Source organism: Pseudophryne corroboree, chromosome 9 (assembly GCF_028390025.1).
Source record: "Pseudophryne corroboree isolate aPseCor3 chromosome 9, aPseCor3.hap2, whole genome shotgun sequence".
Taxonomy (NCBI): Eukaryota; Metazoa; Chordata; class Amphibia; order Anura; family Myobatrachidae; genus Pseudophryne; species Pseudophryne corroboree.
In genome coordinates this window covers 168064085-168091811 of record NC_086452.1, presented here as the reverse complement: position 1 = coordinate 168091811, position 27727 = coordinate 168064085, and the positions used below count along the sequence as shown (strand labels likewise).

Genomic DNA, 27727 nt, shown 5'->3' with positions numbered 1-27727 from the left:
ACCTGGTTTAGTCCTATAAGAGAACCTCATCTGGTTGTGGCCATGAGGGCTGTCGTAGACACTGTGAGGAAGGCTCCAAATCTAAGTGTTAAAGCAGGTTTTCTTTATAGTGTAGTTGGGCTGCCGAAATGTAAGTTCCCTATCTTGTTGCCACCACTCTCCTGTACAGTAGATGAACTGTGAATTATGATCGGTTTTTGGATTTCAGACAGTAGGGGTATACAAGATGTTTTAGTAATTGTTGTGGGGTCTATAACTAATTTGGGTGAGGGGTCAATTTTCTTTGCTCATTGTTATGGGGCAAAAGGCGGGTGTCATCCTATTTTTTCGAGGCACAGGTTGGCATCTAATTTTAAATGGATGGAGATGTGAGTTGTGCACATGTGGGTATATAGTGCATTGTATAATGTGTTGGGCACAAGTTGCATGTAGTGTGCTAGTACATTTTTCTATTTGCACAAAACATTGAATGGTAATCCATTTGTTGATCACTCCTTCACTCTTGCAGACAGGTACTCTAGGTGCCCTTGTGTAAGACTTGCCTGCTTTTTGGGGGAACTGGAAGTTCTCCAGCTAATTCATAGAGACCTGAACGTTTGTGGAGATTAGGCAACAATATCCTTACTTGTCGCCTAGTAAATTCTGTGTGGACTGCAAACATTTATTTGCAACATTGCGTCTTCCTAGTTTTTGTTCCTGACATTAAATGTATATATGTAATGTAATAGCTTATTTTTATATATATTTTTTTTTAGAAGTTGACTGATCAGTGGTAACATTTGTTGGGGTATCTTCCTCTTGGTTTAAAGCTCCTCTATCCCGATTTGGGGGTGTTCCTTCATGTTTACATAAGATAAGAGAAGAAGAATTTACTGTCACTACAACATGAAACATGTATAGCAAAATTACACACAGTTCTCTCATGTCATATGAAACAATACACCATAAATAAAATTAGCAAAACTGAGAATTCAAGCTAAAAATCAGAGGGGGAGAAGCTATTCCTCAACCTGCTAGTTCGACATCCCTAACACCTATAACGTCTCCCTGACGGCAAGAGGGAAAAAAACACATTACGTGGGTAACTCCTATCTCCAATCATCTTATTTGCCTTCGACAGACTCCTTGCAGCGAGTACATCCGACAACCTAGGCAATTGGCCAATGGTCCTCTCTGCAGATTTAATCACTCTATCCAAGGCAACAAGATCAGAAAGCTTGGCATTACCATACCACACCGTGATTGCATAGGTCAGCATCAATAACCCTAGCCACCTCCTCACCATTCAATATCAGCGGCCGAATACTGGTTTTCTCTGGCTGGGTCCACAGGATTATCCACAGGATAACATTGGGATATGGTTGAGCGACAGCGGAAATGGTACCAACACGGTCACAAGCTTTCTGGCCTCCCAGGATGCATCGGGGCTTCCCCATATAATCCTGCCAACTGACTCAGATCAGTTTTTTGTTTGGTGTGGCAGGAAGCCGCATGGTCACAGGGCTGCTGTAGATAAAGCAGCCTGAAGCTTTTATTATTTTATTTTTATAGACTTACTATGTTTTTTTGAGCAACCTTTCTTAACAGCGTCTTAAACGCATACTGGAAAGAGTCACTCCAACAACTCCCCACCGGGTCGCAACAACGCTTACCTTCGCGGTACAGTGCTGTCTCGACGGGCGTCTGTGTCGGATGTTCTAGCAGGTCCAGCAGACGTAACCAGGCTGTGGCCGGAGCATGGGGAGACGGTGAGTCTATGGACTTCCTCTTACTAGAGGGGTCTGGACACAGCTACACTGTATTGGTGGAGACTACAAACAGTGTGTTGATGCGCCAAACATCTCGAGTGCGCCAGCGCTACCCTTTAGGGATCATAGGCGCCAGGACTAGGTAGAGGCCGCGATCCTTAGAGTTTGTCAACGGGGGAATCCAGACGCTCTCCTGGCTGCCCCTCCTCCGAGTTCATGACCAGTTTCCGCACGTCTCCCGTCCATGAACTGAATTACCTCACTTCCGTCTCAGACGCTACCACGAGGGTACTCGGTCGCAGCTTAAACGCTGCAGTTGTGTACACTAGAGATCCCGCCTAGACCGAGTCGCAGGCCTTAGCGTCTGCATACACGCGGAAGTCACTGAGCGTCCGTCAGTGAGCGAATGTGTCAGTTATCAGGAGCGGTAGTGTACATCAGTAGCGTCTGAATCCACTCAGCGTCTTACGAGCGCATTTGCTTGGATATGGAAGTGTGGCGAGTCTCCCTGTATCCCGCTCTACAGAGGAAGGGTATACAGTACTAAAAATTCTCTCCACTTGTTAGTATGAATTGTTAATTTTTAGTACATATTGCATATGAGATCTGTATATTACTGTGTTTTCTGCATGTTATGTTGAAAAAGAACCAGTTGAAACAGAAGTACAATTTTCCTACTTACCCCTAAGTTGTTATGGGGGTTGTATTCTCATATGACAATGTCTAATGCTTTAACATGTGACTGACTGCTAGTATGTGTGCTGACTTTTCTATGTAACGTCAGTCCTGTTCTGACCCTCAATTGAGGTGCACTGTGGTCAGATTGATCTCATTTCTATATACTTATATATAGGTGATTTTCAGTCACAATTTGTGTAGTCATTAACAGATTATTACCATGTCTGTGAGCGGCAAAAGTGACGAGGAGAATTTATCAAGCACTCCTACATCCCTAACATGCTTATCTTGTAAGACAGGGTTAATTGGTATGGACCAATTGGTCACTTATGAGGGGTTGTGTGCGAACTGTTTTGCTTTTCAGCAAAGTAAAAAACAGGAGTTGGTTCAACCACCAACAGAGCCACCATTGAATATGTTCGCAAAGACTTTATCTTCAATAGCGGACAGGTTAACTCCGGTAGCACCACCTCAAGGGTTAGGTTACACTATTAACCCATACATGTAGCTCCCTTCCTATGGCTTGGTTCCAGTAGCCTCTACAAGCAACCAAGGGAAAGGTAAGACTAAGACGGATACGTCTATGTGGCAGACTACACAAGATGATACAACAGATGATGATACAGTATATTCAAATACTCCGTATGATGATCAGTCGCAGAGTTTTAGTTCAGAGGATGTAGCTGAACTTATTAATGCTGTGAAGGCTGTTCTCTCTTTGGAAGAGCCAGCTAAGACAGTGTTAAAATCTAAAGCACCTGTGTTTAAACGAACAAAATCAGTTAAAACTGAATTCCCAGCGTCAGATGAGCTGACGGAAATGATGGATGAGTCTTGGGCGACGCCCAGTAAGAAATATAAGATTCCGAAAACATGGAATTCTTATTATCCATTTCCAGCTGCGGATTGTTAAAAAAGAGAATTTCTTCCAAAAGTAGATGCACATGTACTGCAACTTGTGCGTAAATCTGCTTTACCACTGTCATCTGCCTCGCTAAATGATGTCATAGACAGAAGGGTAGATAGCTTCTTGAAAAATGTATTTTCTCTAGTAGGAGCAGTGGTAAGACCTGCTATGGCTTCGGCCTGGGTAGCAAAGGCAATGGGCGAATGGATAGAGGAACTAGAGAATGACATCTCTTCTCCTACTAGGGAGCAAGAGTATTATTTAAGCCGTTTAAGACAATCTGCCCAATACTTGGAAGAAGCAGCAATTAATATGGGTACAGTTGCTTCTAAAGCTTCAGCCTCGACAGTAGCCGCTCGCAGAGCAGTTTGGCTACGTACCTGGAAGGCAGATGCGGAATCCAAGAAAGAATTGGAAGCATTGCTTTTCATTGGTAATATATTGTTTGGGAAACCATTATCTGATATCCTAGAATCAGATGCTGAATCAAAGAATGTCAGATTTCCGGCTACTTATAACCCTAAGTCTAAGGGTTCAAAGTTTTGCTCATTTCGTTGGCAAAGCAAAGCGAAAGCTAGAGAGGAGTCTAAGCAACCCCAGTTCAAAACCAGGGGTAGGAAGCAGTGGGCTAGCAAAATACCAGCTTCCAAACCTGAACAGAAACCATCAGCCTGAAGAGACGGGCCTCCGCCTGGAGGATTCCAGGGTTGGGGGCCGACTCCTTCATTTTGCACACATATGGCAACAGTCAACAGCAGATGCTTGGGTGTATGGGTTCCCATTCAGGACGCCGTCTCCTCAAAGATTTTTTTGCACCAGCCCGTCTCGTATAGAGTCGAAGGCCATTGCCCTGCAAGAAGCAATCCAAAAATTACTGCAGTCAGGTGTGATTATCCCAGTACCGCCATCACAGAGGAGACAGGGGTTTTACTCCAATCTATTTCTGATCCAGAAGCCAAATGGGTCATTTCGACCAATTCTCAATCTGAAAATGTTAAATACATTTGGATCCCGATGTTCTACATGGAGACGTTACGCTCCATAATGTTGGCTATGGAACCAGGAGATTACATGGTATCTCTGGATGTACGGGATGCTTACCTACATGTGCCTATAGCACTGTCTCATCAGTGTTACCTCAGGTTTGCCATCCTTCAGGAACATTTTCAGTTCCAAGCTCTGCCCTTCGGTCTAGCAACAGCACCCAGGGTGTTTACCAAGATTATGGTGGTTATGGCAGCTTGTCTGCGATCTTAGCACATTCGCAAGATTTTCTTTTGAGCCATCTTCAACAGACAATAGTTTGTTTACAGAGACACGTGTGGCTCATAAATTGGGAAAAGTCGTCTCTGAATCCGTCACAGCGGATGGTTCATTTGGGGGTCATATTGTATTCAGACCTACAGAAAGTTCTCTTACCAGAGAAAAAGATAATCAAGGTGCAGGTCATGGCTCAGGAAGCGTTGCACGCCCAGACACTGTCAGTCCATGCAGCAATGCGACTGTTGGGTCTGATGGTATCAACTTTTGACATGGTGGAATATGCGCAATTTCACTCCAGACCATTGCAGCACCTTATTCTGACCAAATGGAACGGAAATCATCAGACTATAAAAAAGCAGATGATAAAGTTTCCAGTAAATGTAAAACGGTCTCTAGCGTGGTGGCTACAGACAGACCATTTAAACAAGGGGAGACCCTTTTGGATAAAAGAATGGCAAGTCCTGACAACAGATGCCAGCCTGCAAGGCTGGGGTGCGGTACTCTGAAGCCTTTGGTTCCAGGGAAAATGGACCGCAAGGGAAAGTCGCCTGCCAATAAATATTTTGGAAATAAGGGCCATTTACATGGCTCTAGTTCAGGCAAAGGAGTGTCTGCAAGGAAGACCGGTCCAAATTCGCTCGGACAATGCGACAGGCGTAGCGTTCCTCAATCATCAAGGAGGAACTCACAGCGAAAGATTGATGGAGGAAGTAACGCCCATTCTAAGATGGGCAGAACTCCATCTCCCAGCATTGTCAGCAGTGTTTGTCCCAGGTGTATTGAACTGGGAAGCGGATTTTCTCAGTCGACACACCATTCAGGAAACCGAATGGGCATTACACCTAGAAGTGTTTCAGACAATAGTGAACAGATGGGGTCTACCAGAGATAGATCTCATGGCGTCTCGTCTAAACAACAAAGTTCCGAGGTACGGATTGAGAACAAAGGATCCCGGAGCGGTCCTTGTAGACGCACTGTCAGTAGAATGGAAATTTCATCTGGCATATCTGTTCCCTCCAATATCTCTGTTACCCAGAGTAGTGAGAAAAATAAAGCAAGCAAAGGGAGCAATAATTCTAATAGCTACAGCTTGGCCAAGAAGGCATTGGTACACAGATCTACTGAAAATGTCTGTGGAAGCACCGATACTGCTCCCTCAACGTCCAGATCTGCTAATGCAGGGCCCTTGTTGCCACAGTCATCTGGATCGTCTGTCTTTGATGGCGTGGCTATTGATACCTCTATCTTAGATGCTAGAGGATTTTCAAAACAAGTAATCCAAACTATGCTTAGAGCAAGAAAGCCTTCTTCAGCTCGTGTGTATCATAGAATATGGCAAGCCTATATTCATTGGTGTACTGGAAAAAGTTTGAATCCAAGAACTTTTAAAGTATCCAGGATTTTGGATTTCCGTCAAGCAGCATTGGCTAAAGGTTTGAAAGTTGCTTCCTTGAGAGTTCAAGTATCAGCATTAACTGTATGGTTTCAGCGAAAGATTGCTGATTTACAGGATGTACGTACTTTCTTTCAGGGAGTGGTACATATTCAACCTCCATTTGTTCCTCCTGCAGCTCCCTGGGATTTGAATTTAGTTCTTAAATTCCTCCAGCGTCCTCCGTTTGACCCGCTTAAGAGAGCAGATCTTAAATGGTTAACGGCTAAAGTACTTTTTCTACTGGCAATGGCGTCAGCCAGAAGAGTGTCAGATTTAGGAGCGTTATCGTGTAAGTCTCCTTTCCTAAGTTTCACCTGAATGAAGATTTCTCTATCGTCCTAAGTGGATGCTGGGGTTCCTGAAAGGACCATGGGGAATAGCGGCTCCGCAGGAGACAGGGCACAAAAAAGTAAAGCTTTACTAGGTCAGGTGGTGTGCACTGGCTCCTCCCCCTATGACCCTCCTCCAGACTCCAGTTAGATTTTGTGCCCGAACGAGAAGGGTGCAATCTAGGTGGCTCTCCTAAAGAGCTGCTTAGAGAAAGTTTAGTTTAGGTTTTTTTCTTTACAGTGAGTCCTGCTGGCAACAGGATCACTGCAACGTGGGACTTAGGGGGAAAGTAGTAAACTCACCTGCATGCAGAGTGGATTTGCTGCTTGGCTACTGGACACCATTAGCTCCAGAGGGATCGAACACAGGCCCAGCCGTGGAGTCCGGTCCCGGAGCCGCGCCGCCGACCCCCTTGCAGATGCTGAAGCGTGAAGAGGTCCGGAAACCGGCGGCTGAAGACTCCTCAGTCTTCATAAGGTAGCGCACAGCACTGCAGCTGTGCGCCATTTTCCTCTCAGCACACTTCACTGGGCAGTCACTGAGGGTGCAGAGCGCTGGGGGGGGGCGCTCTGAGAGGCAAATATAAACCTTATACAAGGCTAAAAATACCTCACATATAGCCCATAGGGGCTATATGGAGATATTTAACCCCTGCCTGACTGGAAAAATAGCGGGAGAAGAACCCGCCGAAAAAGGGGCGGGGCCTATCTCCTCAGCACACGGCGCCATTTTCTGTCACAGCTCCGCTGGTCAGAACGGCTCCCAGGTCTCTCCCCTGCACTGCACTACAGAAACAGGGTAAAACAGAGAGGGGGGGCACATTAATGGCTATATATATATATATTAAAGCAGCTATAAGGGAGCACTTAATATAAGGATATCCCTTGTATATATAGCGCTTTGTGGTGTGTGCTGGCAGACTCTCCCTCTGTCTCCCCAAAAGGGCTAGTGGGTCCTGTCTTCATTAGAGCATTCCCTGTGAGTTTGCGGTGTGTGTCGGTACGTGGTGTCGACATGTATGAGGACGATATTGGTGTGGAGGCGGAGCAATTGCCAAATATGCAGATGTCACCCCCCAGGGGGTCGACACCAGAATGGATGCCTTTATTTGTGGAATTACGTGATGGTTTATCTTCCCTTAAACAGTCAGTTGAGGACATGAGGCGGCCGGACAATCAATTAATGCCTGTCCAGGCGCCTCAAACACCGTCAGGGGCTGTAAAACGCCCTTTGCCTCAGTCGGTCGACACAGACCCAGACACGGGCACTGATTCCAGTGACGACGGTAGAAATTCAAACGTATTTTCCAGTAGGGCCACACGTTATATAATTTTGGCAATGAAGGAGACGTTACATTTAGCTGATACTACAGATACCGTAAAACAGGGTATTATGTATGGTGTGAAAAAACTACAAACAGTTTTTCCTGAATCAGAAGAATTAAATGACGTGTGTGATGAAGCGTGGGTTGCTCCTGATAAAAAGTTGATAATTTCAAAAAAGTTATTGGCATTATACCCTTTCCCGCCAGAGGTTAGGGCGCGCTGGGAAACACCCCCTAAGGTGGACAAGGCGCTCACACGCTTATCCAAACAAGTGGCGTTACCCTCTCCTGAGACGGCCGCACTTAAGGATCCATCAGATAGAAAGATGGAAGTTATTCAAAAGAATATATACACACATGCAGGTGTTATACTACGACCAGCTATAGCAACTGCCTGGATGTGCAGTGCTGGAGTAGTTTGGTCAGAATCCCTGATTGAAAATATTGATACCCTAGATAGGGACAATGTTTTACTGTCGTTAGAACAAATAAAGGATGCATTTATCTATATGCGTGATGCACAGAGGGATATTTGCACACTGGCATCTCGGGTGAGTGCTATGTCCATTTCAGCCAGAAGAGCCTTATGGACACGACAGTGGACAGGCGATGCGGATTCAAAACGTCACATGGAGGTTTTGCCGTATAAAGGGGAGGAGTTATTTGGAGTTGGTCTATCAGACTTGGTGGCCACGGCTACTGCCGGGAAATCCACTTTTTTACCTCAAGTCACTCCCCAACAGAGAAAGGCACCGACCTTTCAACCGCAGCCTTTTCGCTCCTACAAAAATAAGAGAGCAAAGGGCTTGTCGTACCTGCCACGAGGCAGAGGAAGAGGGAAGAGACACCAACAGGCAGCTCCTTCCCAGGAACAGAAGCCCTCCCCGGCTCCTGCAAAAACCTCAGCATGACGCTGGGGCCTCTCAAGCGGACTCGGGGACAGTGGGGGGCCGTCTCAAAAATTACAGCGCGCAGTGGGCTCACTCGCAGGTAGACCCCTGGATCCTGCAGATAATATCTCAGGGGTACAGGTTGGAATTAGAGACGGATCCTCCTCATCGTTTCCTGAAGTCTGCCTTACCAACCGTCTCTTCCGAAAGGGAGAGGGTGTTGGAAGCCATTCACAAGCTGTACGCTCAGCAGGTGATAGTCAAAGTACCCCTATTACAACAAGGAAAGGGGTATTATTCCACTCTATTTGTGGTACCGAAGCCGGATGGCTCGGTAAGGCCTATTCTAAATCTGAAGTCCTTGAACCTCTACATAAAAAAGTTCAAGTTCAAGATGGAGTCACTCAGAGCAGTGATAGCGAACCTGGAAGAAGGGGACTTTATGGTATCCTTGGACATCAAGGATGCGTATCTACACGTTCCGATTTACCCCGCACACCAGGGGTACCTCAGGTTCATTGTTCAAAACTGTCACTATCAGTTTCAGACGCTGCCGTTCGGATTGTCCACGGCGCCTCGGGTCTTTACCAAGGTAATGGCCGAGATGATGATTCTTCTTCGAAGAAAAGGCGTATTAGTTATCCCATACTTGGACGATCTCCTAATAAGGGCAAGGTCCAGAGAACAGCTGGAGACAGCTTTAGCACTATCTCAAGAGGTGCTAAGACAACACGGGTGGATTCTGAATATTCCAAAATCCCATTTAATCCCGACAACTCGTCTGCTGTTCCTAGGAATGATTCTGGACACGGTTCAGAAAAAGGTTTTCCTTCCAGAGGAAAAAGCCAAGGAGTTATCCGATCTGGTCAGGAACCTCCTAAAACCAGGAAAAGTGTCAGTACATCAATGCACAAGAGTCCTGGGAAAAATGGTGGCTTCTTACGAAGCAATTCCATTCGGCAGATTCCATGCAAGAATATTCCAAAGGGATCTGTTGGACAAATGGTCAGGGTCGCATCTGCAGATGCACCTGCGAATAACCCTGTCACCAAAGACAAGGGTGTCACTTCTGTGGTGGTTGCAGAAGGCTCACCTAGTAGAAGGCCGCAGATTCGGCATTCAGGATTGGATCCTGGTGACCACGGACGCCAGCCTGAGAGGCTGGGGAGCAGTCACACAAGGAAGAAACTTCCAGGGAGTATGGACGAGTCTGGAAAAGTCTCTTCACATAAACATTCTGGAACTAAGAGCAATCTACAATGCTCTAAGCCAGGCGGAACTTCTCCTGCAAGGAAAGCCGGTGTTGATTCAGTCGGACAACATCACGGCGGTCGCCCATGTAAACAGGCAGGGCGGCACAAGAAGCAGGAGTGCAATGGCAGAAGCTGCCAAGATTCTTCGCTGGGCGGAGAATCACGTGATAGCACTGTCAGCAGTGTTCATCCCGGGCGTGGACAACTGGGAAGCAGACTTCCTCAGCAGACACTATCTTCATCCGGGAGAGTGGGGTCTACATCCAGAAGTCTTCAACATGTTAATAGACCGTTGGGAAAGACCAATTGTAGACATGATGGCGTCTCGCCTCAACAAGAAACTGGACAAATATTGCGCCAGGTCAAGAGATCCACAGGCAATAGCTGTGGACGCACTGGTAACTCCTTGGGTGTACCAGTCAGTGTATGTGTTTCCTCCTCTGCCGCTCATACCAAAGGTATTGAAGATCATACGGCAAAGAAGAGTAAGAACAATACTAGTGGTTCCGGATTGGCCGAGAAGGACTTGGTATCCGGAACTTCAAGAGATGCTCACGGACGAACCGTGGCCTCTACCTCTGAGAAGGGACCTGCTACAGCAGGGTCCCTGTCTTTTTCAAGACTTACCGCGGCTGCGTTTGACGGCATGGCGGTTGAACGCCAGATCCTAAAAGGGAAAGGCATTCCAGAAGAAGTCATTCCTACCTTGATTAAGGCACGGAAGGAAGTCACCGTGAAACATTATCACCGCATTTGGCGAAAATATGTAGCGTGGTGCGAGGATCGGAGGGTTCCGACGGAGGAATTCCAACTGGGTCGTTTCCTACATTTCCTGCAATCAGGATTATCTATGGGTCTCAAATTGGGATCCATTAAGGTTCAAATTTCGGCCCTGTCAATATTCTTCCAAAAAGAATTGGCCTCTGTCCCTGAGGTCCAGACTTTTGTCAAGGGAGTACTGCATATACAGCCTCCTGTGGTGCCTCCGGTGGCACCGTGGGATCTAAATGTAGTTTTAGATTTCCTCAAATCCCATTGGTTTGAACCATTGAAAAAGGTGGATTTGAAATATCTCACATTGAAAGTGACTATGTTACTAGCCCTGGCCTCTGCCAGGAGAGTATCTGAATTGGCGGCTTTATCTTATAAAAGTCCTTATCTAATCTTCCATTCGGATAGGGCAGAACTGCGGACTCGTCCGCATTTTCTCCCTAAAGTGGTATCAGCATTTCATCTGAACCAACCTATTGTGGTGCCTGCGGCCACTAGCGACTTGGAGGACTCCAAGTTGTTGGACGTTGTCAGAGCCTTAAAAATATACATTGCAAGGACGGCTGGAGTCAGAAAATCTGACTCGCTGTTTATATTGTATGCACCCAACAAGTTGGGCGCACCTGCTTCAAAGCAGTCGATTGCTCGTTGGATTTGTAACACAATTCAACTTGCACATTCTGTGGCAGGCCTGTCACAGCCTAAAACTGTAAAAGCCCACTCCACAAGGAAGGTGGGCTCATCTTGGGCGGCTGCCCGAGGGGTCTCGGCATTACAACTCTGCCGAGCAGCTACGTGGTCGGGGGAGAACACGTTTGTAAAATTTTACAAATTTGATACCCTGGCAAAGGAGGACCTGGAGTTCTCTCATTCGGTGCTGCAGAGTCATCCGCACTCTCCCGCCCGTTTGGGAGCTTTGGTATAATCCCCATGGTCCTTTCAGGAACCCCAGCATCCACTTAGGACGATAGAGAAAATAAGAATTTACTTACCGATAATTCTATTTCTCGGAGTCCGTAGTGGATGCTGGGCGCCCATCCCAAGTGCGGATTATCTGCAATACTTGTACATAGTTATTGTTAACTAATTCGGGTTATTGTTAAGGAGCCATCTTTAAGAGGCCCTTTCTGTTGTCATACTGTTAACTGGGTTTAGATCACAAGTTGTACGGTGTGATTGGTGTGGCTGGTATGAGTCTTACCCGGGATTCAAAATGCCTCCCTTATTGTGTATGCTCGTCCGGGCACAGTACCTAACTGGAGTCTGGAGGAGGGTCATAGGGGGAGGAGCCAGTGCACACCACCTGACCTAGTAAAGCTTTACTTTTTTGTGCCCTGTCTCCTGCGGAGCCGCTATTCCCCATGGTCCTTTCAGGAACCCCAGCATCCACTACGGACTCCGAGAAATAGAATTATCGGTAAGTAAATTCTTATTATTGTAGTCCCAGCTTTTCAGGTATCGGGACTATCTGCGGGAGAAGCGTCACTGGACGTAGTCCGAGCTTTAAGAATCTACATAGATCGTACTAGTGCCATCAGGAAAACAGATTCTCTCTTCATCCTCTACGGATTTCATAGAAGAGGATGGCCTGCTAGTAAACAGACGCTGGCGAGATGGCTCCGAATGGTAATATCAGAAGCTTATTCTCATGCAGATCTCCCTACTCTGGCTAATATCTCTGCACACTCTACACGTAAGGTAGGTCCTTCATGGGCAGCACAACAGGGTGCTTCAGCAGAACAGATATGTAGGGCAGGCACATGGTCTTCAAGTAACACATTCATTAGACATTATGCCTTGGATACTTTTGCCTCTCATGACGCAGACTTCGGGCAAAAGGTCCTCCTGTGTAATCAGGAGGGTCCCCACCACTAAAACTGGCTTTGGGAATCCCAATGTTATCCTGTGGATAACCTGTGGACCCAGCCAGAGAAATAGACGTTATGGTAAGAACTTACCGTTGATAACGTGATTTCTCTTATGTCCACAGGGATCCCACCCTGACGCACCTGATTTGAGGATCTTGACAATCACTAAACCTCTTCCCTCTTGTATGGAATGGTGTGCATGTGTGTTCTTATCGCCTAAATAGGTTTCTACCTGATGCTCCTGCCTAAATCGCTGTAGAAAGAACTGATCTGACTGAGTCAGTGGGCGGGATTATATGGGGAAGCCCCGATGCATCCTGGTAGGCCAGAAAGCTCGTGACCGTGTTGGTGCCATTTCCGCTGTCGCTCAACCATATCCCAATGTTATCCTGTGGATACCTGTGGACATAAGAGAAATCACGTTATCAACGGTAAGTTCTTACCATAACGTCTATTTCTTAGATTTCCTGAAGTCTATCACAACCTCCTTGGTTTTCTTGCCATTTAACAACAGGTTATTTTTTAGCCCCCACTCAGCGAGTCTTCTCACTTCCTCTCTAACTATCCTCATCTCCTGTAGTTATCAAACCCACTAAAGTGGTATCATCCGCAAACTTTATCACAGATTTCGTACTGATCCCCTGTGCAAAGGTTTTAGGCAGGTGTGGCAAAAATGCTGCAAAGTAAGAATGCTTTGAAAATAGAAGTATTAATCGTTTATTTTAATCAATTAACAAAATGCTAAGAAGAACAAGGAGACCTGGAAGTGATGATATGGCCCCCATGGAGCCCTGATATCAACATCATCGAGGCTTACATGAAGAGACAGAAGGATTTGAGCAAGCCAACATCCACAGAAGATCTGTGGTTAGTTCTCCAAACATATTTGGAACAACCTCCCTGCCATGTTTTTTCCAAAACTATGTGCAAGTGTACCTAGAAGAATGAATGCCGTTTTGAAGGCAGAGGGCGGTCACACCAAATATTATTTTGATTTAGATTACTCCTCTGTTCATTCACCTTGCAATTTAATTGATAAAAATAAACCATTAACACTTCTATTTTCGAAAGCATTCTTACTTTGCAGCATTTTTTTTCCACACCTGCCTAAAACGTTTGCACAGTATTGTATGTCTGTCTGTCTATCTATAAATGTATACATGTACTGTATATCTCAATTAAATGGAGGGTGCACTTACCCAGAGCTGGCCCTAACCAATATGATGCCCTAGGCAAGATTTTGGATGGTGCCCCCTAGTTCCGCCGCTAGTTCCGCCTCTGATCCTACACCCCTTTACCAGCATCATCACCCCTCACCCATAGCAGTCCTCATTTTGGTGCTCCTACCTCCTATATTTTAAATAGGAACAGTGTGCACATTCAGCGCACATCCTAAAAAGGGTTGTGTTCTTGCTTGGAAGGGGCGTGGCCACACAATAGTACCACCAATTCAAATTACGCCACACAGTACTGCAACTTTACTCATTTTATCATGCTATAGTGTCCCTTATTCACGTTACATCACACAGTAGTACCACTTTACCTTATATATGTTACTCCTCGCAGTAGTGGCCCTTATTCACATTAAATCACACTGAATTGCTCCTTATTCACATTACACCACACCATATTGATCTTTATTCACATTACACCACACAGTAGTACCGTTTCTATACGTTACTCCTCACAGTAGAGCACCTTATACACATAATGCCACACTTAAGTAATGCCTCTATACATATAATACCACACAGTAATGCGCCTTTCACATTATGCCAACCTTTATCAATGACCTTATATACATAATGTAGCCTACACTTATGCCGTACATTATTAATGCCCTTATACACATAATGACACACACATATGCCGCACATTTTTAATGTATTTATACACATGACCCATAATGCCCACACATATGCCGAATGCGATTGCACAACCAACCCTCCCACACACACCACTCACACGGCTGCTAAGACTCTGACCTCTGCTTGGATACAGATGTGTCCTCATACATCTTGCCTCAATACGCCATGCAGCAGGAGATGCCTGACGTGAGTCAGCTGGCAGCTCTGCTAACGTCGGGCAACTTTTTGTGCCGAAAAATGTCTTATTTGCATTGGTATGTGGTTAGGATGCACAAGCAGCTTCTGCTGATTAAAATATGTGGCATGCCTATATTCTGTGTGCGACTGTGGCTGTATCAGCATACAAAATGCTACATTACAGTGATTTCCAGGACTGTAATGTAGCATTTCGTATGCAGATGAAGCCGCAGACACACACAGAATATAGGCATGCCGCGTATAATTTTAATCAGCATAAGCTGCTTGTTCCCCTAGGCATTTGCCTAGTTTGCCTATGCCTAAGACCGGCTCTGCACTCTCCAGACTTTAATGGAAGTTTATTCAAATACAGGCATAGTTCAGCTCAACGTTTCGGCCCCCACTTGTACTCTCTATTTGATTTGTGTTTGGAGTGGGGTGGTCTCTATTTGTGTTGCTACCCCAGCAAGTTTTATATTATATACATTTCTCAGTCCCCTGCCAACTTCTGGTCAGAACTAATAGAATTGTCTTTTGTATTTACTTTTTTTTCTGCTTAGTGGTCACTCTGAGTACATTTAGCTTATATAAATATCCCTTTGTATCTCTGCAATTACTTTGCTTTTTAAGCTATCAATTGGTTTTCTTTTAGCATCCTGCTGGGTTTCTAACATTTGCAATTTATAATAGGCAAGCACTTTAGTACAGCTGGTACGCTGTGCATCCTAAGTGCATCACTTGCCTCTCTAAGCATAATGGCACCGGTAACAGCATTTATCTTCAGTATTTGGGGAATTTAGGCTTATGTCCTCTTATGCCTTTCTGCAACCCAGGCAGGAGTAAAATAAAAATGTCCTTTTATGCATTTGCAGTTATTTATAGTGGTATGACCTTTATACAGAGTACAATTCAACTGCATAACATAATATCCCATCTGCTGAAGTGTTCTGTTCTCCATTCTACAACACCCTACACTGGCTCACCATATCCTCCACAATCCAATTGAAATTTACAAAGACCTCGACCATGCCAAGCTTCAAACTGTACTTCTTAAATATCACCTGTTTAAACATTCTCCCTCATACTGATAAGCACCTGTAACTTCTGCTTACTTGACATCTGCCATGCCGTTACCCACCAATGGGGTGACCATGCACAATCAGACTCTCCCCACCCTTAAGTTTTAAAACGCACTCTGAAAATGAAGCCCTCCTGTACTGTTTACCTTACTCCCACTTTTATTGCTGACACTAATCTACCCTCATAACTGTTCCAGTCCCCATTCTGAGCCACCCTTGCTCTTTTCTCAGCATGTTCCTCTCAAGAACAGGGCCTCTTCTGTCCGTTGTTCTCATTTCTGCATTTAGTTTATTTACCTGGTTATGCCCCTGTACAAAAACGTGTTTCCTGTGAGCACTGTAATAAGCACGCAGCAATGATAATGGGTGCCGCATAAATCCAGTTATAAACTTGTTTTCTGAAAAACGTATACTTGTCTTGTGTGAGTGATAAGGAGAGACCTCTGCAGTCTTTTATTGAGATGAATGAGCTGGGTTCGGTCTGCAGTAGAATATCATGTGCTGTACTTTCTAGTTCTCTCATGCGTTGCAAGTGTTGACATAATGGGGTAGATGATATTGTGGTGATGCCTGCAATGTGGTGTTGAAGCGCCTGCACCGGCATACCAGATTTCCCCTCAATGGCATATCTTTAATTGCATAGGGGCGTGCACAAATATGCATGCTCTTGAGGCTACCGTAAATGCAGCTTATGCGGGTAATAGACTGCTGGCATAGCCCGTAAGTGAATAACCCCAATGGCTTCTGTGTACATGATCAACCCATAACTTAGATTGTATGCAAAAGTTTACACTTTTTTTTTTTTCTTTTTCCCCCCCCTCCAGGCTCAGTCAAGATTTAATGAGTCAAGTCAGAAGCTGGACCTTTTGAAGTATTCTCTTGAACAAAGACTTAATGAACTCCCGAAAAACCATCCTAAAAGTAGTATTATCATTGAGGAGCTTTCTCTGGTTGCGTCCCCAACACTGAGCCCGCGACAAAGTATGATCTCCACACAGAACCAGTATAGTACACTCTCCAAGCCAGCTGCTCTAACAGGTACAGGAAGTGGGGTGAAAAATGGCTTGATCTGTTTTGGTGGGAGGGAAAATAACCTGTGAGAAAATGTTACAAATGTGTCCTCCTACACGGAGTGCGTTTGCGCCATACAGCGCAAGGTTGAGGTGTGCCGAGACGAATTGCAGACCGTGTTTTCGTTCAAATTTGCATCTCTGTCGCATTGCAGATGCTGCAAAAAGCAATTCAGTGTACTAGAGATGCTATGCTGTAACTATAACAGCACTGGAATTGATATTACACACAGAGAAAGTCGCAGATGATGCACATTGGAACTTGATGTGAGGAAAAGCCGCGGCTGCTTGCATCAGAGCCTTTTTTACATCAATTCAGATTATCACACTAGGATGTACAAATGTTGCAAACATCAGTGGTCAGTGTATGCTAGTAATGTAGGTTTGCCTCTTACAATCGTTTAAATTCTGCAAATAAGACGCACATTTTGAGCGGAAGACCCTCTTTGCTGCTAAAGGTGGCCATCCACAACTCAGACTTGTCTGAGCTGCAGATAGCATCAGATTTCTCTTGAACTCTCCCGGGAGCGTCCCGGGAATCGGATCAGACCCTGGCTTTAATTTTCATTACATTCACTTCAGATATATCTGATGCAATATATCATGTGCCAGATCGCATCAGATATATCTGATGCACACATGCTACATGTGATTGATCTGATGCTGCTGCTGCCGCTGTTCCCCCACTTGGTGGGTGGGAGTGGTCAGGGAGATGCCAGTCAAGTGACGCTTCAGATGAATCTGATCAGATACATCTGAAGTAAAAAAAACAATCCGATGTGCACCTGTTTTCTTCAGATTCAGATAAATAGTTGGGGCAGCCTCAGAGATCTGTAGACATATCTGACACGGGAGTGAGCATTTGATCTGAAGAGCCATCCAATGTGACACTTTTCTTCAGATATGACGGTCAGATGCATCGAAATCTGAAGAAAACTGCCCAAATCTGACTAGTGGATGGGGGCCTTAAGTCGCACAGTGGTTAGCACGCCAAGAGGGGCTATTTAGTGCTACTAAAGACACAGTATAAAAGCACCATCTGTATGGTAAACGGGCGTGTGTGTAGATAGGGTACAGTACAATTACTTAGTTCTATCAAGTAAATTGCTATTTGCAAAAATAGACTTGGAGTTTATTAGATTTTGATGTGATTAGTAATTGTATTTTGTTTCTAATTCATGAGTTACAAATGATATACATGTAACAATACCTGAATTGACATCACTTATAATTAAGCGTATTGTTTCTATTAGACAATAATGTTTCTATTTTTAGTTTTATGTGTTTGGAGCCTATAACTCTGCAGCCTTGTTTTTCAAGGTACTGTATGCCAGTGTATGGCGTTTGCTTTAAAGTCCTTAATACTAGCATAGGCTACCATAGTCTTTTATAACGGCAGATCAGTATTTCATGAAGTAAGGTAATATTGATCTTCATGTTAATGTCATTGTGGCCAAATGTCTGACCCAAATCTGAGATTCTGTGCTCTACTGCTGCTTCCCCCGGCACCTTACAGGTTGTGTGTGTGTAGAGTCAACAGGGCTCCGTGCTGCTTCTCCAGCTGTGCAAGCACATCACGGTCTCTACATTTACAGTCTATGTAGGTTAATTGGCTTCCTACTAAACTGCCACTAGTGTGTCTGTTAGGGAAATTGGATTGCAAGCTCCACAGGGACAAGGCGTAATGTGCTTGAATACAATTCTGATTGATAGTATAGTGCTGTGAAGTATGTTGGCACTATGTAAATGATGGATATTTTCTAACATTGGGACAGATGTAATAAGCCTGGAGAAGTGATAAAGCAGTGAAAAGTAGAAGGTGATAATGCACCAGCCAATCATTACGGGTTTGAAAAATGACCGGAGCTGATTGGCTGGTGCATTATCACCTTCCACTTAACACTTGTTTATCACTGCTTTATCACTTCTCCAGGCTTAATACATCTGCCCCATTGTGTCTTACATTTTTAAGGTTTTGAAATAAAATTGGATGGCCAACGGTGGGTGAACAACCAGTTACCATCAATGGTATCATTGGTGGTAACCTCGCAGGTATGAAACCATTGGCTGGAACCATAAATGGTTTCACCCACTGATAGCCACCTCTGCTCTTACTCACAGGGCGGCGGGCCAATCAGAGGTGGAGACGGGGGCTTTGTGTTCTAGTGCCAGGGACAAAAAAAAATGTTGCGGAGAACCATTGGATCTCTGTCATCGATGGAAAATCCATTGGTCATCTCGGGTTAACAATCAATGGCCACTCCTACACAAACCAAATCTAAGACTATTGGGTAATGAAATGATTTGATGTCATATTTGTTGCACTTAACATATGGTATGAGTCCTATGTTGGTGGTGAATATCATTCTCAGATACCATTTATATAGTGTCAGCATATTCCCCTGTGCTTTATAATTGGGAACTAAAATAAAATGAGACTGGGTAATAGACAAACAGGTAATTGGGTTTGTCTTGCTAATGTGTATATATTAGAGTATCAGACAAGTCTTGGCCATTGGGTTCACTTTCATTTGTGGCACAGATACTAAATTGAATAATTCTTCACTCATTAATTGTATTTCACAGGTACCCTAGAAGTCAGGCTCATGGGATGTCAGGATATTCTGGAGAATGTCCCTGGCAGGTCCAAGGCCACTACCGCTACCCTCCCTGGCTGGAGTCCGAGTGAAGCCAGATCCTCCTTTATGAGCAGGACAAGTAAAAATAAAAGTGCCAGCAGTCGGAATCTCCTGAAGACAGATGACTCTTCCAGTTCAGTAACTTTGTTATTGTCTGCTTCCATTTACATGAACTTGGCAAAGTAGCGTCTTATGAGAACTGCACTTATGGAAAATTGTTTTCTAGTGGTTTGTCCTCAGGTTTCTAGGTTCTTTAATCAAATGTTTGCAGAAAGCGCCCTTTTTATCCCTACTGGCTGATGTCCTATCATAGCTGTATCATTATTTCTAGTATATTTGTTCCAATTCATTAGATAGATTTTTTTTTGTACCTGTACCAATTAAATTGTACTTAGATATTTTTTCCCCCAATCCTATTATAAAAAGAAAAACTATTTTTTTTTTAATAGTCCTAAAAAAAATTCTGTTTTCATAGTGTATGTAAAGAGGGAGCTGTATTTTAAGCTCTAATTCATTTACCAGCCTAGACCCTAGTAAATACCACTCTGTTGACAAGGAGCGGCGGTGTCCCTTTGTGAAAGCAGGTCATCTGTTCCTACTACATTGGGCATGCTGCAAAAAAGAAAATCTGTAATCTTTTCTTAAGCAGATATTTTGTTATTGTGGGTTTAACAGTGGAGCTTTTTGTTTCCTGCAATCCTCTTAGCCTTTTAAGCTGAGTTGCTGTAATTTCTTTACAGATGAGGTTTGTGCTGTGTTGAAGCTGGACAATACCGTAGTTGGTCAGACCAACTGGAAACCTATTTCCAACCAGTCTTGGGACCAGAAGTTTACACTGGAGCTGGACAGAGTATGTATAGCACTGGAGAGCTTTAAATGCTGTTGGCCATTTATGCAATAGAACATATAAAATCCCATGTCATAAGACTTAGCAATTGGCTTACTTTCTTGTTCATAAACAATATATTTTTCAATGAAATAAACATATAGGCTGTTACTGTAAAAATATGCAGATTGATGGAAATACCCACTTATACTGACACATGCCAAGTATAAATTATTTGGTGCTACTGTCACCCTCCCAACCATTTCCCACGGTCTCTTCTCTCCATCACCCCTGAGTTGGAGCTGTTAGTGAAAGGGGAGAGAAAGTTTAGATGCGAGTCTGTCCTTACAGCCACTGCATATGTCAGACTCAGCCAGACTTCGTAGAACTATTAAATATATTGGTATGGCCAAATCTGAAAACTTGGTTCACAGTGGAAAACACTTTGGTCGGTATCCTATTAGCCATGGTAAATTACAGCATCTTAAGGTGGCCATACACTTATGCGATTCTCAGAGGGAAAAGTCTCATTAGATTTCCCTTGAACCGCCCAGCAGCTGCCTGGGTTGCAGGATCGCATATGATATATCGTATTTGGTCCTTTTGCATACGATGTATCTTGTGCAATCCCAGCCATTCCTGCGGGATCCGATATATCTATAGAGCAGTACTTCCGATCTAGGGACTTTGATCCGATGCTCACGGGACCGCGCATCGGATCAAATGTAAAGCGCATGCGATTTGCCAGTTTTCATCCGAATTATCGGGCCGGCACGTCGGAATCGGATTAAATTGTCCAAAATCGCACTATGGGCACCTTTTAAGGTCTCTCACGGAGCTATCCTATTAGCCCCGATAAGCCATCGCGAAAACGGGACTGATTCTCATAAAAACTGAACCTGTGTGTTGTCAGGAGAAAGGGCATTTTGTTTACGGGCAGTCTAATAGGATAGCTTGTAAAGAATAAATCTGGGAAAAATCGGAAGAAACCGACGTTTTTTTGTACCCAATGTTTTACCGCAGCTAATAGGATACCGCCCATAGGGGGTAATTCAGACCTGATCGCTGCTGTTTGTGCAGCTCTCCTGCACATGCACCTGCACAGTGATTTCTCCCTCCCCCTGTAGGCGGCGACGCAAAAAACGCAACCTGGCAATCAGGTCTGAATTACCCCCATAGCTAGATGATGACCACCATATGACTGGTCATCAATGTCCAAACTTACAATTCTGAGTGATTTCTTGCAGAAGTTGGTCTGGGTCGGCAATATTTTTAAGCCCATGCACTTTGCATATTGCAGCCACTTAGAACAAATGACCTAATTGGTTTACAAAATTGCAGTGTTTACGGGCAGTTTCAGAGTGCATGAAGCATTGACCATGGTGTTCCAGTCTGACTTTGGCCACCAGCCTTCCCTAGTCACAGTGACTCTAGAACAGACATTATGTCAGCTGAATCTTTGTGTTTGATCCTGCCTGCTGAAATCAGTGGCTAGTGTGTATTTTATTTGTATTTGCTGTGGTAACCGCCTATTGCTTTTATGTATAGTTTCATGCATGTTTTCCACCGTTCTTTTACACTTCTCCTTTGCAAAAACAAAAGCTATGAGATAACCTCTAGATTAAAAAGTACGTCTTCTTGACCATACACTGATGAAAAACGATCTTATGGAACGAATGTCCTCAAAGATACTTGTGGATATTACTTTCATTTACAACAGCATGCCTGCAACTTAGAGGCTGGTTAAGTTGGCCGTGAGCAGCTTCTGGTAGCTTTGCAAGATGTGTGTTTTGTGCATTTCTCTATCGTCCTAAGTGGATGCTGGGGTTCCTGAAAGGACCATGGGGAATAGCGGCTCCGCAGGAGACAGGGCACAAAAGTAAAGCTTTTACAGGTCAGGTGGTGTGTACTGGCTCCTCCCCCTATGACCCTCCTCCAGACTCCAGTTAGATTTTTGTGCCCGGCCGAGAAGGGTGCAATTCTAGGTGGCTCTCATAAAGAGCTGCTTAGAGAGTTTAGCTTAGGTTTTTTATTTTACAGTGATTCCTGCTGGCAACAGGATCACTGCAACGAGGGACAGAGGGGAGAAGAAGTGAACTCACCTGCGTGCAGGATGGATTGGCTTCTTGGCTACTGGACATGAAGCTCCAGAGGGACGATCACAGGTACAGCCTGGATGGTCACCGGAGCCACGCCGCCGGCCCCCTCACAGATGCTGAAGCAAGAAGAGGTCCAGAATCGGCGGCTGAAGACTCCTGCAGTCTTCTTAAGGTAGCGCACAGCACTGCAGCTGTGCGCCATTTTCCTCTCAGCACACTTCACACGGCAGTCACTGAGGGTGCAGGGCGCTGGGGGGGGGGGCGCCCTGGGAGGCAAATGAAAACCTTTAAAAAGGCTAAAAATACCTCACATATAGCCCCAGAGGCTATATGGAGATATTTACCCCTGCCTAAATGTACTAAAAAGCGGGAGACGAGCCCGCCGGAAAAGGGGCGGGGCCTATCTCCTCAGCACACGGCGCCATTTTCTGTCACAGCTCCGCTGGTCAGGAAGGCTCCCAGGTCTCTCCCCTGCACTGCACTACAGAAACAGGGTATAACAGAGAGGGGGGGCAAAATAAATGGCAATATATAAATATAAAAGCAGCTATAAGGGAGCACTTAATCATAAGGCTATCCCTGTCATATATAGCGCTTTTTGGTGTGTGCTGGCAGACTCTCCCTCTGTCTCCCCAAAGGGCTAGTGGGTCCTGTCTTCGTATAGAGCATTCCCTGTGTGTCTGCTGTGTGTCGGTACGTGTGTGTCGACATGTATGAGGACGTTATTGGTGTGGAGGCGGAGCAATTGCCAAATATGAGGATGTCACCTTCTAGGGGGTCGACACCAGAATGGATGCCTTTATTTGTGGAATTACGGGATAGCGTCAACTCGCTTAAGCAGTCGTTTGCCGACATGAGGCGGCCGGACACTCATTTAGTGCCTGTCCAGGCGCCTCAAACACCGTCAGGGGCTGTAAAACGCCCCTTGCCTCAGTCGGTCGACACAGACCCAGACACAGGCACTGATTCCGGTGGTGAAGGTGACGAATCAACCGTATTTTCCAGTAGGGCCACACGTTATATGATTTTGGCAATAAAGGAGATGTTACATTTAGCTGATACTACAGGTACCACTAAACAGGGTATTATGTGGGGTGTGAAAAAACTACCAGTAGTTTTTACCGAATCAGAAGAATTAAATGACGTGTGTGATGAAGCGTGGGGTGCCCCGATAAAAAACTGCTAATTTCAAAGAAGTTATTGGCTTTATACCCTTTCCCGCCAGAGGTTAGGGAGCGCTGGGAAACACCTCCTAGGGTGGACAAAGCGCTAACACGCTCATCAAAACAAGTGGCGTTACCCTCTCCTGAGACGGCCGCACTTAAAGATCCATCAGATAGGAGGATGGAAAATATCCAAAAAGGTATATACACACATGCAGGTGTTATACTACGACCAGCTATTGCGACTGCCTGGATGTGCAGTGCTGGGGTAGTTTGGTCAGAGTCCCTGATCGAAAATATTGATACCCTGGACAGGGACAATATTTTACTGTCGTTAGAACAAATAAAGGATGCATTTCTTTATATGCGTGATGCACAGAGAGATATCTGCACACTGGCATCACGGGTAAGTGCTATGTCCATTTCGGCCAGAAGAGCTTTATGGACACGACAGTGGACAGGCGATGCGTAGAGGAGTTATTTGGGGTCGGTCTATCGGATTTGGTGGCCACGGCTACGGCCGGGAAATCCACCTTTCTACCTCAAGTCACTCCCCAACTGAAAAAGGCACCGACCTTTCAACGCAGCCCTTTCGTTCTTTTAAAAATAAGAGAGCAAAGGGCTATTCATATCTGCCACGAGGCAGAGGACGAGGGAAGAGACAGCAACAGGCAGCTCCTTCCCAGGAACAGAAGCCCTCCCCGGCTTCTACAAAAGCCTCAGCATGACGCTGGGGCTTCGCAAGCGGACTCGGGGGCGGTAGGCGGTCGTCTCAAGAATTACAGCGCGCAGTGGGCTCACTCGCAGGTAAATCCCTGGATCCTGCAGATAATATCTCAGGGGTACAGGTTGAAATTAGAGACAGAGCCACCTCGCCGTTTCCTGAAGTCTGCTTTACCAACGTCCCCCTCAGAAAGGGAGACGGTTTTGGAAGCCATTCACAAGCTGTATTCTCAGCAGGTGATAGTCAAGGTACCTCTTCTACAACAAGGGAAGGGGTATTATTCCACTCTTTTTGTGGTACCGAAGCCGGATGGCTCGGTAAGGCCTATTCTAAATCTGAAGTCCTTGAACCTGTACATAAAGAAGTCCAAGTTCAAGATGGAGTCACTCAGAGCAGTGATAGCGAACCTGGAAGAAGGGGACTTTATGGTATCCTTGGACATCAAGGATGCGTATCTCCACGTTCCAATTACCCCTCACACCAGGGGTACCTCAGGTTCGTTGTACAAAACTGTCACTATCAGTTTCAGACGCTGCCGTTTGGTTTGTCCACGGCACCTCGGGTCTTTACAAAGGTAATGGCCGAGATAATATTTCTTCTTCGAAGAAAAGGCGTATTAATTATCCCATACTTGGACGATCTCCTAATAAGGGCAAGGTCCAGAGAACAGCTAGAGATGGGTTTAGCACTATCTCAAGAGGTGCTAAAGCAGCACGGATGGATTCTGAATATTCCAAAATCCCAATTAATGCCGACAACTCGTCTGCTGTTCCTGGGGATGATTCTGGACACAGTTCAGAAAAAGGTTTTTCTTCCCGAAGAAAAAGCCAAGGAGTTATCTGACCTGGTCAGGAACCTCCTAAAACCAGGAAAGGTGTCTGTACATCAATGCACAAGAGTCCTAGGAAAAAATGGTAGCTTCTTACGAAGCAATCCCTTTCGGCAGATTCCATGCAAAGGGATCTGTTGGACAAATGGTCAGGGTCGCATCTTCAGATGCACCTGCGGATAACCCTGTCGCCGAGGACAAGGGTATCCCTTCTGTGGTGGTTGCAGGAGGCTCATCTATTGGAGGGCCGCAGATTCGGCATGCAGGATTGGATCCTGGTGACCACGGAGGCCAGCCTGAGAGGCTGGGGAGCAGTCACACAGGGAAGAAATTTCCAGGGAGTGTGGTCGAGCCTGAAAAAGTCTCTTCACATAAGCATTCTGGAACTAAGAGCAATCTACAATGCTCTAAGCCAGGCGGAACCTCTGCTTCAAGGAAGACCGGTGTTGATCCAGTCGGACAACATCACGGCAGTCGCCCATGTAAACAGACAGGGCGGCACAAGAAGCAGGAGGGCAATGGCAGAAGCTGCCAGGATCCTTCGCTGGGCGGAGAATCACGTGATAGCACTGTCAGCAGTATTCATCCCGGGCGTGGACAACTGGGAAGCAGACTTCCTCAGCAGACACGACCTTCACCCGGGAGAGTGGGGACTTCATCCAGAAGTTTTCCACATGCTATTAAACCGTTGGGTAAAACCAATGGTGGACATGATGGCGTCTCGCCTCAACAAAACACTGGACAGGTATTGCGCCAGGTCAAGAGATCCGCAGGCAATAGCTGTGGACGCGCTGGTAACACCTTGGGTGTACCAGTCGGTATATGTGTTTCCTCCTCTGCCTCTCATACCAAAGGTATTGAGGATTATACGGCAAAGAGGAGTAAGACTAGTGGCTCCGGATTGGCCAAGAAGGACTTGGTACCCGGAACTTCAAGAGATGGTCACGGACGATCCGTGGCCTCTACTTCTGAGAAGGGACCTGCTTCAGCAGGGTCCTTGTCTTTTTCAAGAATTACCGCGGCTGCGTTTGACGGCATGGCGTTTGAATGCCAGATCCTAAAAGGAAAAGGCATTCCAGAAGAAGTCATTCCTACCTTGATAAAGGCAAGGAAGGAAGTCACCGCGAAGCATTATCGCCGTATTTGGCGAAAATATGTTGCGTGGTGCGAGCAGCGGAGTGCTCCGATGGAGGAATTTCAACTGGGTCGTTTTCCTACATTTCCTGCAATCAGGATTGTCTATGGGTCTCAAATTGGGATCTATTAAGGTTCAAATTTCGGCCCTATCAATATTCTTCCAAAAAGAATTGGCCTCAGTCCCTGAGGTCCAGATTTTTATCAAAGGAGTACTGCATATACAGCCTCCTGTGGTGCCTAAGGTGGCACCGTGGGATCTAAATGTAGTTTTAGATTTCCTCAAATCCAATTGGTTTGAACCACTAAAGAATGTGGATTTGAAATATCTCACATGGAAAGTGACTATGTTACTGGCCCTGGCTTCGGCCGGGAGAGTATCTGAACTGGCGGCTTTGTTTTATAAAAGCCCTTATTTAATTTTCCATTCGACATAGGGCAGAGCTGCGGACGCGTCCGCATTTTCTCCCTAAGGTGGTATCAGCGTTTCACCTGAACCAGCCTATTGTAGTGCCTGCGGCTACAGACGACTTGAAGGACTCCAAGTTGTTGGACGTTGTCAGAGCCTTAAAAATATACATTTAAAGGACGGCTGGAGTCAGAAAATCTGACTCGCTGTTTATACTGTATGCACCCAACAAGTTGGGTGCACCTGCTTCTAAGCAGTCGATTGCTCGTTGGATTTGTAACAAAATTCAACTTGTACATTCTGTGGCAGGCCTGCCACAGCCTAAATCTGTTAAGGCCCATTCCGCAAGGAAGGTGGGCTCATCTTGGGCGGCTGCCCGAGGGGTCTCGGCATTACAACTCTGCCGAGCAGCTACGTGGTCAGGGGAGAACACGTTTGTAAATTTTTACAAATTTGATACCCTGGCAAAGGAGGACCTGGAGTTCTCTCATTCGGTGCTGCAGAGTCATCCGCACTCTCCCGCCCGTTTGGGAGCTTTGGTATAATCCCCATGGTCCTTTCAGGAACCCCAGCATCCACTTAGGACGATAGAGAAAATAAGAATTTACTTACCGATAATTCTATTTCTCGGAGTCCGTAGTGGATGCTGGGCGCCCATCCCAAGTGCGGATTATCTGCAATACTTGTACATAGTTATTGTTAACTAATTCGGGTTATTGTTTAGGAAGCCATCTTTCAGAGGCTCCTCTGTTATCATACTGTTAACTGGGTTTAGATCACAAGTTGTACGGTGTGATTGGTGTGGCTGGTATGAGTCTTACCCGGGATTCAAAATCCTCCCTTATTGTGTACGCTCGTCCGGGCACAGTACCTAACTGGAGTCTGGAGGAGGGTCATAGGGGGAGGAGCCAGTACACACCACCTGACCTGTAAAAGCTTTACTTTTGTGCCCTGTCTCCTGCGGAGCCGCTATTCCCCATGGTCCTTTCAGGAACCCCAGCATCCACTACGGACTCCGAGAAATAGAATTATCGGTAAGTAAATTCTTATTTTTTTAGAGGTGTATGCAGAAAATCCACTACTGTAATTGCGCTCGTGCACAGCACAAGTCTCTGTCCCATAGCCTTTGCTTCTTTGTCTTTTATTTCATAAACACATTTTGTTTTGTATGGATCTTTTGCGGAATTGAGCATTAATATCCCTCTGAGAAATGGCCAAATATTATTGCTTTGTGAAGCCTGTC

General features: G+C 45.4%; 1 protein-coding gene across 5 annotated transcripts in view; it reads left to right on the top strand.

Moving 5' to 3' along the window:
* The window catches only part of PKN2 (protein kinase N2), a 308544-nt gene that overhangs the window by 223071 nt on the left and 57746 nt on the right, over positions 1–27727 (top strand). For all 5 annotated transcript variants that reach the window (XM_063939946.1, XM_063939945.1, XM_063939944.1 and 2 more), the window contains 3 exons: positions 16416–16629; positions 19248–19433; positions 20041–20150. In XM_063939946.1, coding sequence (XP_063796016.1) covers positions 16416–16629; positions 19248–19433; positions 20041–20150 — 510 coding nt within the window. The remainder of the gene's footprint in view (positions 1–16415; positions 16630–19247; positions 19434–20040; positions 20151–27727) is intronic.